The sequence below is a fragment of the Balearica regulorum genome, chromosome 17 (assembly GCF_011004875.1).
Source record: "Balearica regulorum gibbericeps isolate bBalReg1 chromosome 17, bBalReg1.pri, whole genome shotgun sequence".
In the NCBI taxonomy this organism is placed as follows: Eukaryota; Metazoa; Chordata; class Aves; order Gruiformes; family Gruidae; genus Balearica; species Balearica regulorum.
Window position 1 is genome coordinate 12,615,824 of NC_046200.1, and position 25,588 is coordinate 12,641,411.

The 25,588-nt window shown below is 45.1% G+C and overlaps 1 protein-coding gene across 1 annotated transcript in view; it reads right to left on the reverse strand.

Moving 5' to 3' along the window:
* BICDL1 (BICD family like cargo adaptor 1) overlaps window positions 1-23,809 on the reverse strand; it is a 48,646-nt gene extending 24,837 nt beyond the window's left edge. Inside the window, exons 1-2 of the mRNA XM_075769274.1 lie at window positions 23,459-23,809; window positions 17,987-18,202 (exon numbers count right to left, since the gene is read on the reverse strand). Coding sequence (XP_075625389.1) covers window positions 17,987-18,202; window positions 23,459-23,800 — 558 coding nt within the window. The 5' untranslated portion in view covers window positions 23,801-23,809. The remainder of the gene's footprint in view (window positions 1-17,986; window positions 18,203-23,458) is intronic.
* Between the last annotated feature and the right edge of the window lie 1,779 nt (window positions 23,810-25,588).

A 25,588-nucleotide genomic window follows, 5' to 3' on the forward strand; every position in this document is an offset into this window, starting at 1 on the left:
TTTAATCCAGATTTTTTTGAGCTCAGTCTGACTTTCCTACTTGAGCTAAACGATGAAAAATATTTCTTCCAGTAAATTTCTAGTGAGCCATAAGTGTGGGTCAGATAGTAGCCTAATGAAATAAAAAATGCCTGACTAGTTTGGAAATAGCTGAACTGGAAACACGAAGACTTAACCTGGTCATTAAAACCTTTTGAAAAAAGAAGCAGAAGCTTATGATGGTGGAGGCAAAGATAAATGTAACATACCCTCCTGCTCTGAGAGGCTTTTCTGCCTTGCCTTGGTAGCCAAAAGTCTGGACAAGCCAATCTCCGTTCTTGAATTTTTTTTTTATGAAATGGTTTTAGTCTAGGACTTTAAACCTGGAGATATTCAAACTCAAATGTCTGTGCCTGGAAGCAAGACACAATAATTAAGCTTCTTGCAGTCTCTTACTCTGGCTTTAAGCACTCCATCTCCTTTATTTCAAAGCAAATGAACTGAGTTCTGTTGGGGCTATCTAATATGTGATGGCAGGCTAGCAGCTCTGCCTGCTCTTAAAATCTTTATCTATACACCCTGTTAAGCTCAGAATATACTCTTCTAGGATTTAGTAGTAATATACAAACCAAAAGCTTTCCAATGTATGTAGACCTGATGCTCAAACTTGCACTTACAAACATGTCTGTCTGAGTGCATGGAAATACTGGTGTTCATTCCCGTACATGTGAAATGGGTGGATGCCAAAAAAGATGGGGCAAAATTCAAGGAGTTGGCTTAAAATATATTAATATATCTCTCAGGAAGCCTTCTGACAGGAAGAGAGAAAATGTTTTCTAAAACATAGATGTATATTTAAACTTTGTGGTAGATTGACCTGGGAGATGTTTTATTAGCTTTTAAATCCCTGCCAAGTCTGACTCCCAATAACTTCCATCAGGCAGTTTCTTAAAAACAGTACTGATGTGTTTGCTGATTTCTTTCACAACTTGATGAATTTATTTCCAAACTCAGAGGAGGACAAGCTATGGAGGCTTTTTTTTTTTTTGTAGTTTGGCTTGACTAAAGCAGGATAGAAGATGTTCTGTGCAGAAGGCTTATTTTTCATAGCTGGTGCAGTAAAACTTGTGGCTATTTTCTGTAGAAAAATAAGGAAACCCAAACCCTGTAGTGAATATTGGCCAGCACGGGAGCTACAGCTTCAAACTATTCCATTAAAGCTTTCTTTCCCCCCCATGTTTTTATCACTGATACGTGCAGTAGGGTCATAAATGAAAGGTGAGTGCCATAAAAATTAGCAAGTCCATTGCAAAGTTTTGGGAAATAAAAAAAAACAACCCACATGGCAGCGTGTCACAATTGCAATGCTTAAATAAAAAGGTCCAAATCTAATTTCTTGAAGGATTGTTCTGGAGCTGTTAGGTGACATTTTACTTAAAAAATAATTCTTGGTCAGCTAGTATTTGATCTGTCATTCTAAACACAACAGAACTGTGCTGGATATCTGCAGGCAAGAAGCTTCTAGAGGTACCACTTAACTTAGCAATACTTCTTCCTGTACTTCAGCAGCCTCCAGCTATTCCTGTATCATTCTCCCTTGCTGGCAGCATGAAAAGATCTGTTTAGAGCATAAGGTCTTTGGAGCAGACATTGAGCACAAGGCAGACCTTGCTCTTGGTGATCGCTGACAAAAGATAATTACAATGTGTTAGTAATAACAACTGAGCACTCTGATCTGCTGAAGTCAAATACAGATCTATACTTTGTACATTACCATATGTAGTAAGTACATGAACGCTTGTCTCCTCTCAGCCCAGCTTTGCTCTGTTTCCACTAAGGTTCAGCTTATGACTCAGTGTAGCAGATGCTTGAACACAGAAGTACTTGTTTACCTCTTTGTGCAGTGCCACAGATGTAAGCGCTAAGGGGATTACGTCTTTAAGTCGTAGATCCTCAGGGCAGGAGGTTGGCCTTCAGAGCAGTCAGCACCTCGATAGCAGTATGTAGTGGCAAATATGTAATAGTAATTTCTAGCATAAGCCAGAGCTGCTAAATTAAGCCGGTGTATTCAAAGTTCAGGATAAGTTTTCTGAACAACACCTGTAACCCAGCTTTTGGGAAGCTGCTGAGTGCTGCTGTAAGTGGCCAAATCTTCCTATGCATGTGTCAGCCTGGCAGGTGAGGCACTCCCCTGAAGAGACTGCATGGGTGTTGCTGTGCCCAGCGTCTCTGGGTGGTGGGAAGGTCCAGAACAAGACTGTGGCTCTTTCCTTGGAGCCTTGTCCTCCTACAATCTAGCTTTTAAAAAGTTCTTGCATGAATTTACTTAAATAACAGCTTTTGGCAAATTCACTGGCATTTTGGTACTTTGCCCTACAAAAATCTGTGCTTAGAAATAAAAAATAAAGCAAGTAGATGTGGAGAGCAAACTTAGCTGAAAAACAAGGTGGGTGCAGCACATACTGTAGGATGGTGTATAAAATACACTATGCTCTGCCAAATCATACACATGCAGGGAGTCATTATCAGGGACTGGAAAGAACCCCTCTGTATGAGTTTCAGGCTTTGGTGTATCTGTGAATATCACTATTGTAAAGTGTGGAATGGAGGAAGCCACCTCAGTCACAAACCCTTCATGTAATGAGTTATTTTTCAGATGGAGGAGAGGTGCAGAGCTGCCAGAAGAAAAACCTGCTGTAGCAACACCCCAACAGCTGTGTTAGAGTAACTACATGTGAGCTAGAGTCCACTGAAAGCATTGCAGACAAAGGCTCTGTGCTTTGCTGCGGGCAGCAAATTTGGCACACACGTGCTATACTTAGACTTGCACCTATAGCCAAGGTTTTGCAAATGTAGGTCAGGCGTCATTGAATTGAAAGCCCTTTCCCCCACAGTCTAAGATGCCGCTTAGAGGGATAAGAATCGTTCAAGCTCTGTGTTTTGGCACTGTGGCTGTTGCTTTCTGACAACTGACCCCATGCAGACACAGCAAGCTTGCAGTGAGCCTGGCCTGGGGCATGCAGCAGGGAGCTGGTGCCAGGCACACATAGGGACTGGGGGTGATCTGCAGCCCAGGTTTCTGTGCAACCACGCCATGAGGCTGTCTGCACACCAACACTGGGCTGTGGAGATCTGTAAGCGCTGCACGAGATCTTAGACTGGGAAACATTGCACGGACAGATGCTGTGAGAATTAGCAGCCTGTCCTGCGTGTTTGATCCTGAGAAAAGATGTTTTTTCCCCTGTCACTGAAGGTTTGATGGCTGAGGCTTTGTCTGGAAAGAAGTAGCATCCTTGATAAAGCTGTCACAACCAGAAAAAGGGAAGCATGCTTCCCTCCTTCACCAAAATCCCCTGTTTCACCCTCAATGATTTGTCTTGGAGGAGTAGAGTGTGTAAAGGCCTATGGCTGCCCTTTGGGAGAAAGGGGAGAGGGTGGGGAAAATGCTGTTGGTTTTGGCTCTGGTGGTTTTAAGCAGGACTGATGAGTGTCATGTACCCTTCTTGTATGCTTTCTGGCCCTAACCAGGTAACAGGAGACCAGCTACAGTACACCAAGTAAAACCCAACAAAAATAGCATGGTAGTGGCTGTTCTTCAGCTTCAAAGTCACCCTGGCAAGTTAGTGGGTTGTTGGAGTGTGCTTCATTTTGAAAGCCCTGTTCGAATGTGCTCATACTTTAACTGTGGCAACTTTCATTGCTTTCCAGTTATGTTATTTTATTGTTTTATCCTCAGCAGAGAGGGCTGCCTCGCACGAGTGTGTGTGGATTATCCTGTGCTTGAGCACGGGCTGATCTATTGCTCCAGTTCTTATGCTATTACAGTAGGATTTTAAACTGGGATCTTCCCTAGCATCGCTGCATATAAATTATTAACTTTGTCTTCCTCTTGCTGCCCGAAAGCAAGAATAATGTGATCAGTGACAGAGGAGATCATGGTATTCAGCTCCCAGCAGCTTTTATTCCTCCTGCTGCTGTAGTTGAATTTCTCTATGTGCACAAGCCTGTGGTAGCAATGCTAAAACTACTGAGAGCTTGCTGTGTGCGGGAGTGTCTAAAATGGTGTCGCTTAAAACTTCTGCCAGTACATAGGCATGTGAGTTAGGAAGACTTTTATCCTATCTGTGCTAAAAATCACCTGCCTTAAGCCACTGTCCCCTTTTCCCCCTCCTGTCTTGCACGTGATGAGGTGTGCACTGGAGTTGGCAGATGGCTGGGGAGCAAACAGGTCCACAGAAGCATGCGAAGAAATCATGTTGCATCATTGCTAACCAGCTTGTGCCAAGAATTGGATTTTCTTCTGCCTGTCACTACCCTGCCTACAGTGGCTTCCCCATCACCCCTTGGCTTGGCTGTTTTGTGACCTACCTCCTGCAACAATCTTGGAGACATTTTTTTCCCCTCCTCTCTCTAGTTGATTAGGCTAATAGATATCAGCCATGGCACATTGTTGAATTCATATATAGACATAATGCTGTGCCAGAGATTTGTTTGCTTAATTACAGAAATACTTTTATTTCTGCTGTAGTGTGTCTGGTTTTGCTGCTGAGCTGGTGCTTCTTTTAGCCTCCTTTCCTTGGCTCTGTTCAAAGATTATTTTTTTTGTTCTGATGAATTAGAGCAGATCTCCCCAAGCTGAGATGTTATAAAGACTCAAATGGACTGAAGAAGGAACAAATAGTTTAACTGTGTCACTTGTGTGCCACAGACTGTTTTTTATCACTTAGATACTCCAACCCTTACCACTTATGTATGATGCTTGGCTCCCTACACTGGCATACCCTGCATTTCCTACAGGGGGACAGGTCTCATCTGTGTGATGTTAGTACCACACGACAAAAGCCTGCTCTGGGTGCCCACGCAGGGCAAACGGGGTACCAAGAGACAACTTCTTCCTCACCAGGCCCAAATATGGTATGGAACAGAGAAATGCTTCACTTGCAGCTTGTGTTGTTGGGGCTGTCCCTCCTTGACTTGCTGCTGGAGGAGTGGGGCAGGAGGATGCAGCCCATAGCTGCTTGCTCAGAGGCCGAAAATCTCAGTACAACTGGTGTCAGACAGAGTATGCGCATGGATTTCAAGTGCTGACCTGAGTCCAGGCTAGTTTTCAGAAATTAATAGGTTAAAGCATAGCATAAGTTTGTTGAGCTTTTGTGGGGATTTGGAATTTCCCAGCATGATCCCCTCTGGCACTGAGGGACAAAGGAGATAAAGATATTAGAGCCCAAGTTTTCAGCAGAAGCCTTCTCTTAAGTACTGATCCAAAACACGGCTTTACTTGTCAAGCTGTGAAACACCAAGTATATCCATGTCTCAAAATTATTTGTTTGGAGGACAAGAAAAATACTACCACTCAAAGTTCCATATTAGTTTTCATCCTTATTCAGGTTTACTGAAAGGTTCTTGGATTTAATATTGTTTATGGCAACACTTTAACATTACCAGGAAAGAAGAGTATTTGGCCAGGTCTCTTCATATAGCAGGAATTTACACGAGGGTTATAAGGCTCATTGGGGCTAATCCCTGCTAGCATTATACATCATCTGACAGTTGCCAAGGAGACAAGTATAATCTCAGTGAGACAAGATATGTGAGAAGGGTATTTATGGACATTTGCCTAACGATGCTGGTGGAATGCACCAAAAAGTGATTGAGTGTCTTTGAAGTACTGCCTCATCTGTGGTGAATACGGGAGACTGGTACATAAGCAAAAAATTTCCCTGTGATACTAAAGCAGCAGCAACTTGGCCTTGATGTTTCCAACTTATCCTGCAGTGGCCTCATCCACTGTTGTGCAAAGGGGCAGACAAGGCTTTTGCAGTGTTGCGAGATGGCTGCCCATCTGTCTGCACTTTGCGGCATCAGCAGGCTGTGGAAGTATAAACAAGCCATTTCAGTCTGTGGTGCTGACACAGGCTTAATGAAAACTGTCCACTTCACGTGCTTGAAATACTAGCAGGTGCCTCATGCGAATGTCTTGTATGCCTAGTGATGTGAGAGGAAGGAAGAGTGGAGGAGTGTATATGTATATATAGGCATAGATGTGTGTGTGCTTTGGCAATGGCTTTCCAGCATAACCAGCTGTTTCCTCCTTCCCTCTCCCCAGGGTGAGCCCAGTTGCACCATGGCCAGCTGGCTCTGGGAGCTTCCCTTCCCTGAGCTGTGGGAAGGGTTAACATCACAGACTACTTGGTGTGTGGGTCTGAACAGGCATTTTGGTCAGATTAGGCTGTTTTCCCTGACCTGGGGTGGCTTATAGCTCTGCTTAGGGAGATTAAAAGAAGTGGGAGAGTGAATATCTTCATTTGAACAAGTTCATGCCTGGAAAGGCTTCTGCATCACATTTCACATAGCAACGTATTTTCTTGGCAGTGTGCTCCCTGGCCATGAGAAGGGGCAAGGATTGATGGAAGAGACCTGTGTCTGGGACCAGGAGCACTAAAGCTGTGAGATCTGGAACTGTCCCACGCTGGGCAAATCTTCCCTTCCCATGTTGAGGTGAGGCACTGACCTATAATGAAGGGAGAAAGGCTGCCCGTCTCCTTTCCTCTCCCCCAACTTGACCGTCTTAGTCTGTGGTACTGTTTCTTGATGGAGGATTATGAAGGATGGGAAGACAGAAGGAATTTCCCAAGTTTTCAAAGCCTGATGCAAATGACTGCTTTGAAAGGAAGGAGCTGCTAAGAGCCAGCCTGCAGCTGATGGGCTGTGTCTCGTGGTGCCAGAATTAATCTCGGTAAGCAGCTCTTAGCTGCTGGCTTGGATAATGCCTGGAATGGAGGAGGCCTCTTTAAATGAAGTAAATCAACCTGTTAATCCTCTGTAGGTGCGTTTTGAGGAGTTGTTTTAGATTGTAGCCATGATTTGTACAATCTCAATAGATTTTTCTGCAGTGGCACCTGCCTCTGCTTCAGAGGGTTCAAAGTAGAATGGTGTTTGGCCTGTCTGGCCAGCCAAGACAATTGCCTGTGAGCAATGTTTCTGCCTGCCTCCAGTCCTGCTCTTAAATGGCACTATTCTCTATTTTCTGTTTTGGAGTCTGTGTCCAGCATGGGCTTCGTGTGAAGGGAGGGTGCTGCCTGGGACATCTTGAGGTGCCTGTGTTTACTTTGTTTTCAAAGCACCAGGAATATGCAATTGCATCTGGCAGGGGAAAAAAAAAATTAAATCTGTTCCCAAGTGTGTATTACCCTTTTCTACCTCTCCCTCTGGGCTGAGCTCACTCCTCCATACCAGGAAAACAAGCCAGATGAGTCCGAGCAGGTTGAATAGTGGCTGTTGGGGTTGTTTTGCCTTGACTGAGATGAATATGCGGTAGCTCAGCAGATCTGGGGGTATTGGTTTTTTGCAGCAGAAGTTGATAAAGCAGCCCAAGACTGGGAGACCTCTCCTTGTCTGCAGCTCTGCAGGGTGAGGGGGCCTGTGCCAGTGGCACCAGTGCTTCAGGCACAAAAAGGCACCAGGAAGAGGTAGTATTAATGAAATCATCAATTTCATAAGCATTTGCCTTGAGCTCTTAAAGCTTTGAATATTTATTAGTTAGTCTTCACTAAGATTTCTGGTCCCTTGTGCGAAGGTGGAGAGGGAAATAAAGAGCAAGAAGCACAACATTTAGGAAGAATTTGTGCACAAAGTGAAATACAAGATCCAGTAAAGCCTAGGGAAATAAATCTCTCTGGATTGGAGGCAAAAACTACAGAAATAATTTGAGTTAGCAAATCCCTATGCAACTTCATAGCCGATCAATAGATGGATGTTATTTGGACAAATATCACACTGCTAAATTTTACAAACAATCTCTTTTGAGCAAACACAGTCATTTCAGGCTTTCTCATTTGGCTTCATCTAAACATAAATCTGCTGGAAAGTGTGACTGCCCCAATATCTGAGTCCGTTCAAGAGCTTGTGTTCAAGCAAAGTTTGAACCTACCTCTGAATAGTCCCCTGTTTACATTTGTTTTCACCCTTGTTACTTTATGCCAATGTACAGTGAAAATGCAAGTCTGTTCCAAAGCCTTAGAGTTCACTTATTTCTTGTGAGTATTCCTTCAAGGTTTCTCTAACTCTTTCCTTCAATATTCATAAATAGCAGGAAAACTTGACCTGATGTTACAGAAAGTCTTGCCTGCATAAAAGATAGAGAAACCTCAGAAGGCCTCTTTCAGACTTAACTTTGCCTAGTTCTTTTCATGCCAAGGCAAAAATTGGCCAGCCCTCCTTGATTGGTGACTACTTGGCCACTTCCTGAAAGTCTCCTTTGCTGGAAACATCTCTGGGCCATCTGTTCTACTCAGCTAGGATGTTCTTCTTAATGTCTAGTCTAATTCCTATCCTCTAACTTCTACACATTGTCCTTTCAGTAAGGCATATGGAGTATAAAGCTTAAACTCTATAAAGGAGTAATGTCTGCACTAATAGCTTTTACCAGGGGTGGTACGCTTTCAGGATGGGACATAGCTCACTAAATTCCTAATCTACACCTTAAAAAACCAAAAAGCCAATTAATCCCCATTCTTTAAGATCAGGAGAAAAGTTCAAACTCTTTGCAGTCTGCCTAAGTGGAGAGGAGATTTTTTCCTTTACTAGGGTCTCGTTTGTTGGCTTAGGCTGATGATTATTGCTTAGTCTTTCAGTCCCTCAGTTTTCTGGTGTTGCAATAAAATCTATGCAAGACACTTGCTAACCAAGTAAAGAAACAAAGGAGAACTCTTTAAGTACTTCTCTGAAAGGTCCCCTTCTTTTAAAACTTGTGGGTGTTTACTTGGTCCTGCAACACTTCATCTGCAAAAGCTAATGGGACTATGGATCTCTTCTTAAGTATAGACCCTTCCCTCTAGCAAGTCTTAAGGTTTGTACCTGCTTCATGGCCCTGGTGTGAGCAGCAAATCTGCTGGTCTGTACTTGAGTTGCAGAAGACTTCAGTTTCCCTTGATCTGAGCTTGTAGGCAACCACATACAATGGTGCTTTGTTCAACAAATAAACATGAACAACTTATGCTAAATAGTTGCCAAATGGAATAGCTTTCTAAGATCACCCCCGTTACTACAAAACTGTGCCAAGTCTGGAAGTTGATTCAGGAACTGACTCCCAAGGATGTAGAGAACAAGGGAATTACAAGGCTAAATTTTCTCCTCTTGGTAGACTGAAAGTGGAGGCCAAGCTAACCCCAAAGGAACTGAGGGATAACATGGTCTCATATCAGCTTAAGGAACAAAACTGCAGAGACCAGTACCAGCCTGAGGTGGTAATAACTTAAGCTTCAGCTGATTTTTTGAGATGTATCCAGGAGGGAAGACTGAAGGACAAAAGGGAAGGGGGAAGCAGTGAAGACAAAACACAATTATTTTTTTTTTTTAGGTCAGATGAACTGCACAGTGGAACTAGTAAATGATATTTAATGGGCAAATTCAAGTGTGTTGGATGCCTTAGGTACCCACATCCCCTAGATCTTGCAACTGTTCTGTGATAGCTGTACATTTATTACACGTATGCATTACTGTGCTATAATCTTGATAGAATCATAACCAAGCTGAAACTCTCCAAGTAATTCTTCCTTCTAAAATAGTTCTTTACGTGCTTCAACATTCCAGGGAAGAGTAGTTAGGAGATAGTGAGAACAATCAACGGAGATGTTCCCAACACTTCTGATCTAGGCTGTGCACTGACTCAGACACAAGGATCCTGTCCATGAAGGAGATCTGGTACAAATCTCTGCAGCTACAGAACAGAGCCTCTACAGGAGGATACCTAATGAAATTGTTAGGCCAACCTGTATCTCCTCCAAATGAAATGCTCTCTTGGTCTACTTATGAGCAACCTTTTACTCTAGTCGCTCTGTCATACAGATCACTTGATTTATGTCCTATCTGTCAGTTGTTTCCTGTTGTACTCTCACCTCTACACAGCTTCTCATTCCCATTTACGGTGGCATTTCTCATCCCCATAGGTGGTACTGCCAAGCATAAGCCAGCTCTGTATTGCATTGTGGCATCCATCACGAGTCAGCAAGAGAGTCTTGCTGATCCTATATCTGTGCTCAAAATAAACTGGGTTTTGCTAAATGCCGTTCTAAACAAAATGTTGATTAAGCTCTAGGCTGTTTTGCAAGGGGCTGCTATGATTTCATGGGTAATCAGAGCACCTAATACGTCTGGCAAAAAAGCCCCCTTGGTGTAGAAGAGACCTCCCTCTTGAGCTATTGTCTACTAAATTGCATTTAGAAAAAGCAATCCTACTTTAAAAAAAAAAAGGAATTTAAAGACTTTCATTATAAGGTGTGCAAACTTTATAACCCAGAATGGCTCTTTAAAGATCAAATCCTTTTAATTGGATTTTTCTTATGTAGATATTTGCAAAGCCTTCAATCATGTTTAGCTCTGGTTCTAGCTAGTAATGGATGCAAACACCTTCTGTGTCCTACTTTCTAGAATCTCCTGGAGGAAGTGTTCACAGCAAGTGTGAATAAGCAGAAATATTTTGAAAAAAATCTCTTCTGCCCACGTGTTCCTACCTCTGAGCTACTGCATAATAGAACAATTCCTATAAACATAAAGACTTGGACCCAAACAGAATAGCCACTTGAAATTTTAGTGCAGCACAAAAGGGGAGGAAGGGACTCTTTCCTCACCCCAGAACAAGTTCACATTCAGTTTCATGTTGGAGTCCTGCTTTCAGATGTTCATGGCTTAGTGGTGCTGCTTGTGTCTCCAGGCAGCAGTCTTGCAGAAACTCCTGAAATCTGTTTCAGAGCCACTTGCTAGAGGTAAAGCTGGGCTGTGAGCTGGGCTCTGCTGAAGTTCAGGGAAGAGCAGTGTATGGCTGACTACCAAGTGCTTAACGTTTATGTATATTTGTCCTAGATGATGCTCCAGACATTCATTCTGTGCTGATGTGCTGCCCAGGGTGTGGCGGGCAGGAGGTCTGAGCTCTGGGGATCTCTCATAGGGCTAGTCTCTGCTGCTCCATCCAGGTACCACAAGCCTCTTGGGGATGTGAGATGAGCTGTGTGCAGCGTGGGGGTTAAGTGTCTCTGGCAGATAATTTCTGTTGCACTGTGCTCCCTGAGCTGGACTCGTAGGGGAAGATGCATTGTGCCAAGCCCTGGTGGGGTCACCTTTGTGTGGGTTAATTGACCTGCTCACAAGGGGCTCTCTTTACCAAGGAAGTAAAATATTTACCTTTCCCTCAGCAGGCTCAAAAGCTCATTGTGGGTGGTGTGGACAACAGGCTGCCCTGGGCTGAGAGATCTCCAGGGTGATTTTTGAGAAAAAATTGCCATGAACAGGGTAGGAAATGGGGGGATGAAGTGGTGGATGCTAGGGACATATCCCGGCAGCGAGCCGAACCCATGGGGGTGGCAGACGGGCCTTTGCCGCCCGCCCACCTGCCTTGGACGTCACAAGTGCGTCTCCCAGCATGTCCGCTGACTGTCATGGCATTACAAGCAGAGAAATCACACCCGGTTGCCACAGCAACATCACCAGCTGGGACTGTAGTGTGCTGTCACCTAGCAACCAGTGAGGGGTACCTGGGGATGGTGAGGTACCTGCTCCACTGCCCTGGGGGAGGATGAGGGTCCCACCCAGCCACTGGGACTGATGAATGCTATCGTTTTTCCCATCAGCAGGGATTTGTGTAGTTCCACTGCCTTAATAGTAACATTTTTTTACCTTAATAGTAATTTTTTAACTCTTGTCCTAGAGAGGGCTTTGCACTGTGGTTCAATAGCAGTGTGTGTCCCTGTTTTATTGTGTACAGCTTTCTGCCCGTTCCCTCAGTGCTCACCAGTATTTAAACCAAAAGATGCAAGGGTAAAAATCTTGCATGAAATGTGTGGCTGCAAAATCTTTGGGCAAACTCTGTAGGGGTGCCTCCCTGCCCTCTTTGCTGAAATTACTTCTTTGGTGTGTGCTGCATTTATGCCTTGGTATCCGGATGGCCCTGTTCCAGTTGGCTCCTGAAGCTCTGGGTGCCCTAAAATGGGGTTAATGGGTGCTGCAGACTTGGCCAGACTCTCAGCAGAGGGTTGAGCCTTTCTTCCTGCCTGTCTCCCTTCCCCTAGATGGATGGTGGGTGAGTGCCACTGAGCAGTGACCTCAAGATGTTTCTTCATTACCTTCTAGGGCACTGAATCATTTCATTGAAGGACTTTGCAGGCAAGAACACGCAGCTGCAGTCACGTCCTATATTTACAGCTTTAGCATAGAAAGCCTCAGCACTCCGGTCCTGATGTGGCATGAAGCTGAATTATTAACAAGTGCTCTCTGCTAGGGGAGAAGTAGCTGGTGAGAAGGAATCTTTCCTGCATACACAATAATCAGTATTCACTGGGTGATCGGGGATCTGATTATGTGGTGCAGGGATCTGCTGATGCTCCAGAGGGGCAGGGAGCTGGATGATGCTTGATGTAGTTAATGGAAGGTTTGCTGGCTTTAGTGTTTGGCTCTGTCTTGCGCTGGTATCTGCTTTCCTCTCACCCCACCACAGGTAACATAAGCCAAGCACAAAGCGAAGCCTGCAGGACTGTCTGCCTACCCCAAGGAGTGGGCAGCCCTACCTAAGCTGCCATGAGAAGCAGGTACTTCAGCCCCTTCAACAGGAAGGGATGCTGCCTTTTCTCATGCAATCCCCTCCCTCCATTGAATTTAGACTGATCAGAGGTGATGCAGATGAAGATTTGCTATGCAGGACTTCATACTCTATTGAGTAGCTCAGTATGGAGCTCCTTACAGTAAGCTACTCCTTACTGAGTAACTCCAGTAAACACTTTGAGCCACAGCAAAAACAAGAGGCTTTTGTCAGCCTCTAGTCAGTGTAGTGACTGATCTGCACCTTGAAATGTGGGGCTAGTCAAAGCAACTCTTGAGCCTAGGTCCACTCAGGATCCTATTCTGTTTAAAACCCGTGAAGCAGTACTTAAATTCAGCCTGACTTACTTGCCTCTGTGCAAAGCATGGAGTTTCCCAATATACCCTGCTGGGTTATTGGAAACAACTTAATAAACAAGAAACATAAGGAGGCTTGTATTAAGCATCTGTGCAGATAAAATAAGGAATTAAAGACAAACTAGCTCCTAGTGTAATGGCTACAGATCTCTGGCATGGCAAAAGCAGTGAATTTTGCCCAGCACGCTTGTTCCAGTAACTTTTTTCAATTCTTAGTCTGGTTTTCTTAAAACCAATGTTGTTCCTATGCTGATAGACCCAACAAACAACCATTCAGAAAAAGGTCTTTAAATCAATAATTGACAACAGAGCCGCCTCTCTGGTAAGCATGCTGTTGACCACAAAAGGATGTATTTAAAGTAGAAGTGATTTGGAAAGGAGAATATAATATGGTCAGCTCAATCTTGAAAAAACCCCCCGTGTTTCTCTCACATCAAAACCAGGCAGTGCCTGCCAGTCCTCTGAAGCTATGCTGCATGTCACATTGCAAAGTTAGAAACAAAACTCCTTCAACTGAAATATTACTGAAAGGAAGGTTTTGTGGCTAGCAAATGAAACCTCCTTTGGAGACTTGTGGGCTGGCTGATCATTTTCTTGCTGTACCAGAGAAATTGACTGAAACACCTCATTCTTTGTAGCAGTATGTTGGCACTAGATGCTGAGTGAATATAAGAACTTGGTGATTGAGGGCTCCTCTGAGGGATGCCACGGCAGCCGAGCACTCCTCTCTAAACACAAAGAGCTATTTCAGTGGTGCAAGATGACACGCTTCTTCCTGCCACTGAAAACAGATTTTCATTGCAAGAACTACCTGAGCTTGACATTGTGAAATTACTTCCTTATGCTCTATGTACCATAAAAGAAGCCCAACTGAACTGGGAAGGATACATCCTTGCCCAAGCTACATGCAGCAAACAGCTACAGGAGCCCGGAGCTTGGTAGCAGGAAATGTGTGGGAAAGCCATCTGGTGAAACCACTTAAAAACAGTGTTAAAGTATTTTTTTCATTCACTTCCTGACAAAGTAGTAATATGTTGCCTCATTATAGGAAGAGGGCTGCTTGTTGTTATTATTTGCATTAGTAACTCCTAGAAGCCCAAAGGTGGGGACAGGACTCGTGCTGTGGGTACATGTAAGAGGAGACCTTTCCCTATACCCACGCCCCCCAAATTTTATAACTTTAAAGGGTAGAAAGCATAGGATTTTTTTTTCTCCAAATGGGGGAACTGAAACAGATGGGAGAGACTGAAGGAGCTGGAAACAGAACACATAATAATTCCTAAGCCACGACTTTCTCAGCAAAACTGTACTTTGACTCCTGTACTTTATCTCTGAGCATTTATGGCGAGTGGTATGTACCTTAGCATACTGCTTGCAATGTGCTCTGCAGTTCTTCTAGGTAAAATCAGCGCTTAGCTTGGTGTGGAGACACTGCTGAGAGTTACTACATGCCTTGCTATGCTGAGGCAGGGGGAGGGAAATCAAATCAACATGCAGAAGGAATTTTAATCATCACTTAGCAAATTAAAAAACAAAGTTACTGTGGAGATCTTAAACTTGATCTTTGGCATCTGAATCATGTCTTTCACTATGAGCTCCCAGTCTGGCCCACCTAATTTCCCCATAGTTTAATACTGCTATAACCCTGGGCAGTATCTCTGTTCTGCTAAAAGCAGAGAACCACACCAAAGGCTGTATTTCAAGAGGAGTCAAAGTTCCTTATAGCCTACTTACTATTATTAGATATGTAAAGTTCTCCTATATCATCATCTTGTCTGAAGGCCTCAAATAATTTTACAGACCTTATTTTAGCCTCTTGGTGACTCTGAGGCAAGACAGTTATCCCCATTTTTAGAGACTGGAACAGACTTAAAATCCCTGTCCTGGAGTTTTCCTTATCAGTCTTTGCCAGAATTGAGGATGGATTTTTTTCAGCCCCATGCTTTAATTGCAAGACAGAGCTTTCCAGGTCCCTTTGCTATCCCTGTGTGGGTGTGTGGGACTGCGTGCTTGGTTGGTTAGCATTTGTGCCAGGTTTAGATGAAAAAGTATGTGCTTGGACTGGCCTTTTATCTCTGGGGAAGGCAGGGTTAAAAAAATGTCCTAAGGCTTAATTAGTTGGTGAAAGAATATCACAGCAGCAGGAAGGAGGAGGAATAGGATGGAGATGGTGGATGCTGCCCTGCTTTGAGGTAAAAGGGGCTGTAGCCCAGGGACCCCAGAAGGAGCAAGCAGGACCATGTGGGCTGGTAGCTCATAAGGCGGAGACTCATTTGACATACAGAGCCTAGTGCCAGGGGGAGTAGTTTCCCCAGGAGAGAGATGCTCAAGTATTGTGAAATTGGGCCACGAGGTGTTAATTGCTAAAAACTGTAGAAATTCAAATTTAAAGAGCTAGTCCCTACTACCATAGAATGAGTTGTACCAGAGAGGAACCTTTCTTTCTGTCCTGTGAACAAAGCCTCTAGCAGGGTAGCGTAGGATGGGGCAGAGCTGAGGCTCTGAATAAGGCTTTCATTGCCTTATCCCAGACTTCTCATAACCCTCTTGTCCCAAACAACCCACTGTGACACAAAATGCAGGTGCAAAATACAGAGCCAGGAACACAAGGAAGATACCAGCACCCCCTCAAAGTTTGCAGAAGCTGTAACGCACTTCTTTGTAGGATTTTTTTTCTCTCCCACTGCTCAGTTTGTGATCCCTAGCAAGACTCCAGCCTATGGCAATATGGCTATAGGCAAGCACATACATTCAGCTGTATTTGTCCTTTTTATTTGTTGAAAACCTAAGTAGTAACAGGAGCCAGAACTATGTGGGTGCAGGGTTTAAGCACTACCACTGCCTCAGGGTTTACATCCATAACCTCTTCAGAATAAGAGACCAGACAAATAAAACTGTGATTGCACTATGGAGCAGCAACTGTGGAATACTAAGCACCCAGTAATCAAGTGCTAGTATAATGCTGAGATTTTAAAAAGCCTCAACTGAAGTCCTGGGTGAATGACAACAGACTGTTCCTGAGTCTGTTTCAATTTGCCCAGATTCTCATGACTCTAGGAAGACTGTTTACACCCTTTCTATATCCATTGCAATATTTGAGTTACTAGCAGGTTTTGGCCAGGTGACAAACTCAATGAGCACTGAATTGTGCCTCAGCAAGCATAAGATGTCTCTACTAGTCTGCCTCATCTGCGTTGGAGAACAACAGTCCTCTTCTCCAAGCTAGGAGCTGGGCTGGAACAGTGACGGCAGCACCAAGACTCAATTTTTTCCTGGGATGTGGCAGTTCTGAAGTGGGTGGATGAAGACTATTTCTGGCAGTAATAAGGAGTCAAGGGAACGAAACCCATGCTTGGACATTGCATGCAGTAGACCTAACTTGGTGGTTCCTTTGCACAAAGCTTAGCTGGGTGGCTGTCTGAGCATCTGGGCTGTGAGAGGTTCCTGTAGCACAAGTGTCATGTGAGAATAATGCCATGTGATTTAAAGCCCAAAGCAAGCTGTCTAGTTTTCCTCTCCTGACTCTTAGACTGATCCTTCAGTTTGTGCTTACACTGGGACCATAACAAATCTTACATTTTCCAGGCAGTGATGGAAATCCTGCATACACAGAAAATCATCGAGGGTCACCAAATCTGATGGGGGCCAAATTCTTGGCCCTGGATAAGAAACCTGACACAACACAGGGGTTCTGCAAGGGCTTGGGTGCAATCTCTCATCCACATTGTATGTGAAATATGCTCTGTCCAGAGAAGAGGTAAAATCTTCACTAGCTCATCTGCTACACTTGGGAGGTGCTGCTTTAAAAATACAGATAAACTTAGCAGTGTTCCTAGGTTGAGGAAGTTGTGTGTGTGTGGTTTGTTTGGGTGTTTTTTTTTTTAAAGCAAGTAAAAAAACAAATCCACCAGACTAAGCAGCTTTTTTAGTATATGACAAGAAAATCTATAGCAGAATGAGGAATGAGTTCCTCAAGTGCCAGTACAGAGTGCTATACCCAAGACCTGCTCTTCTCACCTCCAGAGACACAGGAAAAACAGCATACTCAGATTGAGTGAAGAGACCTGTACACTTGTCCCATTTCAGAGTCTTTTGGTCATGGTGTTGTGATTGAGGTTTCAACCCTCCCTTAAGCAATCCCTGTGTCAGCCTCAGAGACTCACCTCTGACAGAATCTGGTCTGAAATGTGCTCTTAAACATTGCATGGGCATCTTCAGTGTGAGTCTGTGGTATGTGTTTTTGTTCTATGCTATTTTAGGGATAAGCAACTGGTAAGAAGAAAATGCTTTCATCTGCTGGAGTAACTGTGTTCTCAAGCATTAAAATTATGGTTTGTACTGTCTAGCGGGGAGAAAAAAACAAGGTTCTTAATTCTAGAAGACAGGTTAACTTCTGGGGAAGGAGGCAGAAACTGTTAGGTATTTTGCTGTCAGAAAGAAACCCATGCTGGAACTATTCAGTCAATTAGGCTGATTTGTAGCAGCCTCACTATAAATCCTCTTTCATTCAGAGGCAAGTTAAGCTCTTTGCTGAAACATGCCATTCCAAGGAATTTCAGTAGGTTCTCACACATCTAACCATGGCAAAGTTATCTGCAGGGACGCACCATCTTAGAATGACATGGTATGTTCAATTCTACAACATTATAGCCAATGTATGTCAAAAAAGGGACACCAGCAAAAAGCCTTTCACCTCGCCATCACAGATTAGCCTTTTTCTTGTCTGCTACATTTGTTCAGCCTATTTGTAAATGAGAAACAGCTTTTCTAAATCAGTTTTAGATACAAAAACAGTTGAGAGACATCTGTGCAGTAAATGACCACTCAACCCAGAAACGTAACTGTTTTGCCAATGAAATGCAGCACTCCTTAAAGGTGTAAAATTCAGTTTAAAGGCAGCATGTTTTATAGGGACACCTGTGTAATCTGACCAGATACAGAACCATTTTTTTTCTTAGAGGAAGCTTTTTTTTGCCTGAAAGGTGGTTTATAGCAGGGCTGCAAGCCTTTCCCGTGGCCAAGGCGGCTGGGTGCCTGCCCTTAGTGTGCCGCAGTGACTCACCCTGCTGAGCTGGTCCAGGAGTCTTTGGTTCTGTTCGGAGAGTTCCTGGACGGCCCGTGTCTTCTCGCGGTCGGCTTCGCGCAGGTGAACCTGCTGCCTCTCCAGCTCATCCTGCAGCTGCTTCACGTCGCTTTCCAGTTCAGACACCCTTCCTTCCCATTCTCCTTCTTTGTTCTCAAATCGCCTCCTTAGTTCATGTTTCTCTTGTTCCAGGTGCTAGATAACAGAGAGGGAGAAGAAGTTAGGAAGGGATGAAAAAAGTGAACACTGCCTCTTTTTCCTCCTCTATGCTTAGGGCTGAAACCTTTTGTGCAGTAAAGAGAATGGTACTAGAATGTTACAGTGCCATGGAGGTGGCAATTCCATGTCAGAGCGGGTCACTGGCACTAAACTTGCTTCCCATTTCCAGTAATTGGCCTGTCCTTGGCCTCTGCAGATCAGCACATTGAATTTTTACTGAAACTACTGCCAAAAGAGTAAGGCAGGCTGCATGTCAATAGGCTGAATATATAGGTCAGGTGGGCCAATAGATTTGGCAGAGCCTAGCTTAACTCCAAAGCAGTATTTCAGTGGGCAGTGGCATAATTCTTGTAAAAATTGCTTTTATAGTCAAAACTACACAAAGCGTGTGCTTACTGCTGATGAGGAACCTAGATGAGGCATCTTTCTTGTCATATGGGTCTTATGAACAACAGTTGAATCATTTATCCATTTGCTTGTTCTATTCCTGACCTAATTAGTTGTCTGGTAGTTTGATAGTGCACAGTAACTCTATTGTTTGATGCAGTCCGCTCTGGAATGGCAACGGATGCAATGAAGTAGTTTCTATAGTCATTATGTACATGCATGTTCTGGGTTGCAGTTTTTTTAGAAACACTCTCAGTTCTGGAGACTGCTCTGCTTAGGACTGGCTGGAAAATGAGGGACAGCACGAATCTGGTAGAACTTTTGCAATTTTTACAGGCTCAGTTAAATGAGGGCTTGGCTGAAACAGAGCTGCAAATCAGGTCAAAACAGATTTATGTTGTGCCCATTTGAAAGAATCCCAGCTCTGAAACTCTGAGCTTGAATTTTCCCTGGTGACCAAAGCTATGTGCATACTCGCAGAACAGTCTGTCCTGGTTTCGGCTGAGATAGAGTTAATTTTCTTTCTAGTAGCTGGTATAGTGCTGTGTTTTGGATTTAGTATGAGAATAATGTTGATAACACACTGATGTTTTTAGTTGTTGCTAAGCAGTCAAGGACTTTTCAGCTTCTCATACTGGCCTGCCAATGAGAAGGTGGGGGCACCCAAGAAGCTAGGAGGGGACACAGCCAGGACAGCTGACCCAAACTGGTCAAGGGGATACTCCATACCATGTGACGGCATGCTCTGTATATAACTGGGTGATTGGCTGGGAGGCAGTTCAGCTGGAGAACTAGCTGAGGATCAGCTTTGGTTGGTGAGCAATTTGGTTGTGCATCACTTGTTTTGTATAGTCTACTATTATTATTATTACTGTCTTCCTTTTCTGTCCTATTAAACTGTCTTCACCTCAACCCACAAGTTTTACCTTTTTTTTTTTTCTTTTTGATTCTCTCCCCCCATCCTACTGTGGGGGTGAGTAAAAAAACAGCTGTGTGGTTGTTTTAGCTGCCTCATGGGTTAAACCACGACGTAGTCACAGACTGGGGAAATGGGCATGTCCCAAGATTAGCAGGGAAACCTGAAGAGCAGGACCCCTCTCCTTGTTTGTTGTCTTCTGTCCCCCAGAATAACCTGCTGCTACTGTCTATTGGATTCACCAGCCTTTTAGGAATGTGTCTTAGCAAAGAACAGAAACCCACTGGATCCAGCACTTGGCAGCACTCGCGTGTTTTTCGCAGGGTATCATCCCCTGGTGAGCAATCCCCAAGGCACTTATGATAGAAGGGGAAAATAAACCTGCTAGGAGGAAAAGAAAATTGCACTGCATTTATATGAAATGGCTTTTTATTGCTTGTTAGAAACACAGGCTGTGAGGTGGCTGTTTCCCCTGAGTGCCTACTGCTGATGACACACAGCCTCCCTTGCAGGGTCTCTGCCACCTTCCCGAGCAGGTCTGAATGTCAAAGCTCTGTACTTGTCCAGCAGCCCTCTGGCCTGCATTATCACTAATCTTCCACCTCTTGCTCTGCAGAAGATACCACGTTTTCTTGTTCTTGACCTTATCTCCATATCCCTTCCTATGCTCATTCCAGTGCAGTATAGCAGCACTCTGCTTGTGTCCTCTCAAATCCCTCTGCAAATTCAGGACTTTCTGGAAAACCCTCAGATGTGGGGGAAGGCTGATTAAAAACACTGGCCCAAAGCAAAAGTATTTCCCTGTGTTTTGACACTAAAAGAGTGAGCACTCATTGCAAATGATAGCGCTAAATATTATAATTATTTTTAATGCAATAGGTAGGCATGAGATCCCAGCACCAGGTCCACGACAACCATTGCAAAGAAATCTTATTTGTTAGCCTAAGGGTGGCTGGAGCAGTCACAATTATACTTTTAGCGGCACACTGAAAATGCTGTCTTTTATAGCTCTGTCTCCTTTACTGCTAGGCAACGTTTAGAAAGATCCAGGGCCTTCTCTAAATGGAAGATGAAACTTCAGCCTGCTGAGGAGCAGTGCTGCAGCCGAAGTTCCCCAGACATACTCAAATGTGATTAAGAAGCCACTGATAAGCCTTGTCAATCATTTAAAAACCACTTTAGTCCTTTACTGCAAAAGAAAATCCACACTACATACAGCTCCAGTACACGGCCATCACAAAGGTTGGAGTTAGGAGGCGAAGAATATCAAGTTTATTCTCTTGTGATGGAGAAACTAGAACATTGCAGTGGGGCACAGAGAGGCTGATGAAAAGAGGGAGGATAAACCAGATGGGACATGCTGACTGATTCCTCTTGCCTCTTTCTCTCCCAGCAGCCATCTCCCCTCGCCTGCCCTCGCTCCAGCACATGCACGGCTACAGATCTGGATGGGGTTTTTTTTGCAAGTAGTGATGACAGGGCAAACTGCTGTCCTCAGTAGGGGAGTTTCTTGTTTTCTGACTGTCTCTCCATCTACCAGCTGCCTAGATGTTTACACAGAACTGTTTTCTAGAAGATGTTTTCTTCTGAAAACAGCTTTTCTTCAACTTAACTGAGCTGGGCTGGTCCTCGTTTAAAGAGATGAGAGCAAGGGGGGGTTTCCCAGCTGATAAAGAGGGTTCATACTGTAAAATGCTTGGACACAGAAAGCTTCTCTGTGTCACAGGAACGGAGGTATTAGCTGGTTTAATCCTTTACAGAGGATAAAACTGACTAGGATCACATATCAGAATTTATTGCAAGACTTCAGTTCTATGATTAGAAATGAATTTGAACTCAGGCTCTGAAGTGAAAGAGTTGCCAAAGTAGGTGTATGGCAGGAATGCTGGACTTTGGTAATGAACCCACAAAATAGAACATACTTAGTCTTGAGACGAAGCACCAGAGGAGCAGGCAAGCACATTGGCTGTTGGGAAATGGAGAGGCTTCCCTGAGCTATTGTAACCAACTTTGAATTGTTAACTGGGAGAAAATCTCTCTTCCTAAATGCTACTTAAACATCACTATATCAGGTGCAATTGTCACCAAGGATCTCATCTGAGACTTGGCTTCTGGTCATCATCAGAAAGTTCTCAGCATAGGTAACAGATGTGGGTCCTTCCTCCCTGCTCCTCTGAAATTGAAAAGCTTTCTGTGAAATTTTGTTCGCTTCAGTGGCAACAGGAGGTGGCCAACACTTAATCTGTAGAGGCTAGGATTACCAGGCTTGTGTTGTAGAAGATTAATGTTCAAGTTTGATTTTTTTTTGTGTGTGTGTGGAATAGCACCGCCTTAGATCTGCTAAACCTAGTGGAAAAAATCTGACCCTTAAGTAGATAACATTAACTCCTATCAGATGAGTAGCCTGAAAAATAGCAATCTGTTATTCAACTAGAAAGTTAGAGCTATAGTAATGGGATGAAAAGATGTAAACAATTGGTTGTATTTACCATCCCTTCATTCACCTTCTGAATGGGCCCATAAGAGCAGAGGTAAACATTTGGAGGATGTTATTTTAAGTATTATAAAGTCATAGTTTTCCCCCTCTCCTTTTCATCTTTACATTTTGCAAACAGCGAGTGGTATTTGAGACACCTGAACTCCCTAATAGGCAGCTCAGTGAGTACCTAAACTTGTGCGTTTTTCCTTTAACAGTAGGAAAGGTTCTACTCCAAATCATCAGGAAAACCACGTCAGCACACCACCACATACGTCTGTTCTTGCTTAAAGATCAACCTGAAAACATTCGCTCTGGCAAATTTTAATACTCTGGGAAATTCTGATCTGACAAATAGTGCCACTAAACAACAATTTGAGCAAATGTCACCTCCCCTATTGTTTCTATCAGAATAGCAAATGCAGAGAGATTTCCCTGCAAAGAGGAAGGGATCAGCTAGGGTACAGTGCTAAGTTTAATAATAGAGAACAAAGGCCATACAGTAATTTCACAAATCCTCTTGAACTTGAGAGGTGTAAGTCTGTGAAGAAGGAACACAGGAATATGCAGGACTGAGCAGAAAGAATGGGTCTAGGGCTGTGACTTGAAATTTGATTGTTAATTCAGCACTGTTCAAACTGTCTCCAGAAAGGTGAGAGAGGCTTTTTCGCAGCCTTCTCAGCAGTATTACTTGCTGGGAGACTTAAAATTTCAAGAGTATCTCTAACAAAAAAGAGTGGGGGTAATAGTGGCTCTCTTCCATAGCTGTACAAGAGAGTTGTTCCAAAAGAAGCTGCCTGCTCAAGTCTTTTTCTTTGTAATAGCTCTATTTCATCCTTAAAAATCAATAAGTAGCTCAATCCACTGAGTTCCTGGCAAACAGCTCTCTCCAGATACCTGTAGGTATTTTTCAGAGGAACCAGCTAACAGAGACATATCATTAGGGCTTATCTCGTGCCATGCCTAATGCCTTAGCTGCAACAGCTTAAGCATTAGGGTTACATATGCTCTGTTGCTCTGTACCTGCTGTATAAATTTAACTTCCGAGGCATTTCTGTGACGAGATGAGCTGAGTGCAGTGCACATCTTGCCCAGGTGGTACCTGGGTCCTGGGGCAAAAAAGCACCCACAGGGACCTCTTGAAGCAAGGGGCTGCAGCCTATCCTCAGGCCGATAAGCCAGCTCGCAGCCAGGGAGGGGGAAGAACAGCGGATTCGCCTCCTCCAGGCCTAAAAGGGTTTTCTTAGACCCTTTCTTCCCCATCACGGCCACAGGGAGTTCCGTGGGCTGCTTGGCAGGGCCCGTGTCTGCCTGCCGCCCCCGGGATTTGTCGGGGAAAGGGCCGCTTTACGCGGGGAGAGACCGCGGGGCTCCCGAGGACCGCAAGCCCTGTAGCGGGGGCCCTTGCGAAGCGCTGCGGGCCGGGGGAGGGAGGAGGGTGGCGGGGCCTCACCTCCAGCTTGTCGGTGAGCTCCTTGTGCATCCTCTCGTACTGGCGGCTCATGTCCTGGTTCCGCTCCAGCAGCGCCTTGCCCAGCCGCGCCGCCAGCACCAGGTCCTTCTCCTTCTGCCGGATCAGCGAGAGTAGCTCGGGGTCGCGGGCGGCGGCGGCGGGTGGCGGCTCCGGCGGTTCCCCGGCGGCGGCCAGCAGCGCCAGCTCCTCCTCCAGGGCCAGCTCCAGGGCGGCGGCCGCAGCGGCCCCGGCGGCGGCGGCGGGCGGCTCCATGCCGCCGGCGCTGTCCGCCTCCGCCGGTGCTGACCCGGCGGCGGGCAGGCGCAGGCACGGCGCCGACATGGCCCTGCGCGCCGCCGCCGCCGCTCCGCTGCGCCCCCCGCGCCCGGCCCGCGGCTGCGGCTGCTGGGCGGGGAGCGCCGCCGCCCCCGGCCCCCGCCCCCCGGCGCCGGGCTCCGCCGGCGGCAGCGCCCGCGCACCGCGCTCATCGGCGTGGGGTTGGGGGCAGCTCGGAGCGCACGGCCGGGGGCACGCTGTGTGTTTGAGCGTGTAGGTTTGTGCTTCTCAACTGTGCACGGATCCTGCTGTGCCTGCTGAAACCGCCTGCTGCGATCCGGTCTCGCTGTTTCTGCTGCAGGCCCAGGCCAATAATCCCCCCGAAACACTGGGGTGTCCTGAAAAGCCCCAGGAAGGAGCTTGGCACCCCTGCAGGGGCACAGCGCTTTCTTCCTGCTCGCTACCTGCTCCTCCAGATCCCTAGCAGGGCTCTTTTGGTTATGAGAGCAGCTCTCGGGATCTTTCTACTCTGTGGTTCACCCCTGGAGAGCTGACTACAGCTTCCAACAACCACTGGGGCTTGCTTTCAATTTCAGATTGTTTAGGATGTTCCTGGACAAAATTTGTCCTAAAAGCATCCTCAGTGAATGTTGGGAGTTGTAGTCAGTTCTGTTCATAGCACTTTTCTCTCTGGGAGGAGACTCTGTTGGGGGCAGGGCCGGTTGGTTTTTTTCAGTTTTGGTTTTGTTGACTTTTCCCCCCTTAGATCCACGCATCACTTTTGTTCTTGCCACAGGAGGGAGGCTGAGGCAGAGTAAGGTGTGGTAAAACCATATATTGTCATGTTTGCTAAGATTGTGTTTCCTCATTTTCTGATTATGCTTTAATTTCAAGTGAAGCTTAAATAATGATTGAACAAAAGCCTTTTTAAGGAAACCTGTGCTTTTGACTCCCAGATTCTGCAGAAAGAAATGATGAATTTTACAGCTTTTCTCTTTAGACCCTGCTTCTATGGGGCTTCCTTTCCTTCCTCCTACAGAAGATTCACTTAGGCCACGTGCATCTGTATGCAACTGCCCCAAGACATCAGTCCAGGGATGTTTTTGGCCGGGACAGTTGATGGCTGATGCAGTTTTCTAGGAGGGCTGACTCCTGCCTCATGTCAGACCCAGGGGCCTGGAGAGCTGCTGATTATTCATAACAGTTAGAGCATACGTTGTGGGAATGCAAACTTTCCTCTGGCCATCTGCCACTGGGACTTAGCCTTTCGTGGGGGATACGCCCCAACAGCCCAGCTAGTGGGACTTGTCGATACTTGGCCCTTTTCCTGGCAGCGTCAGTTAATGCTAGTGGTGCCTCTTGTAATGTGAGCACCTGCTCTCCAAAGGCCAGGCAGAGACCTGGTGCCTCATGCTGTGCTGCCTGCCAGCACTGGTTCCATGACTGTAACTGTTGGCAATTATGACTGTGATTTCTTTTGTGCTGGTGACCCAGGGGTGATGCCTTCTTTATCTTATAGCAATTCCCCCAGGCACTGACTTTGCTAGACCTTTTGTTCTTGCAATCAACTGATGCTTACATTGCTGGAAAGCGGGACTCACCATAAGGTGAAATGATTTGAACAGTATTGGCCCTTTTAAATGAATCCCCCTGCCCTGACGCAGGAACCATGCTTTCACAGATTTGATCATTGCTATTTAAACAGAGGAGGGCGTTTAATATTTAAACTGATTGTGAGCACCTTCTGCTGGAAGTGCCTACTACAGCAAACCAAGCCTTCTGGTGTGATTAATGAAATCCATTCTGGCGTTCATTTTCATCTCTAATGCTTCTTTCAGTGTATAAAACAAAAAG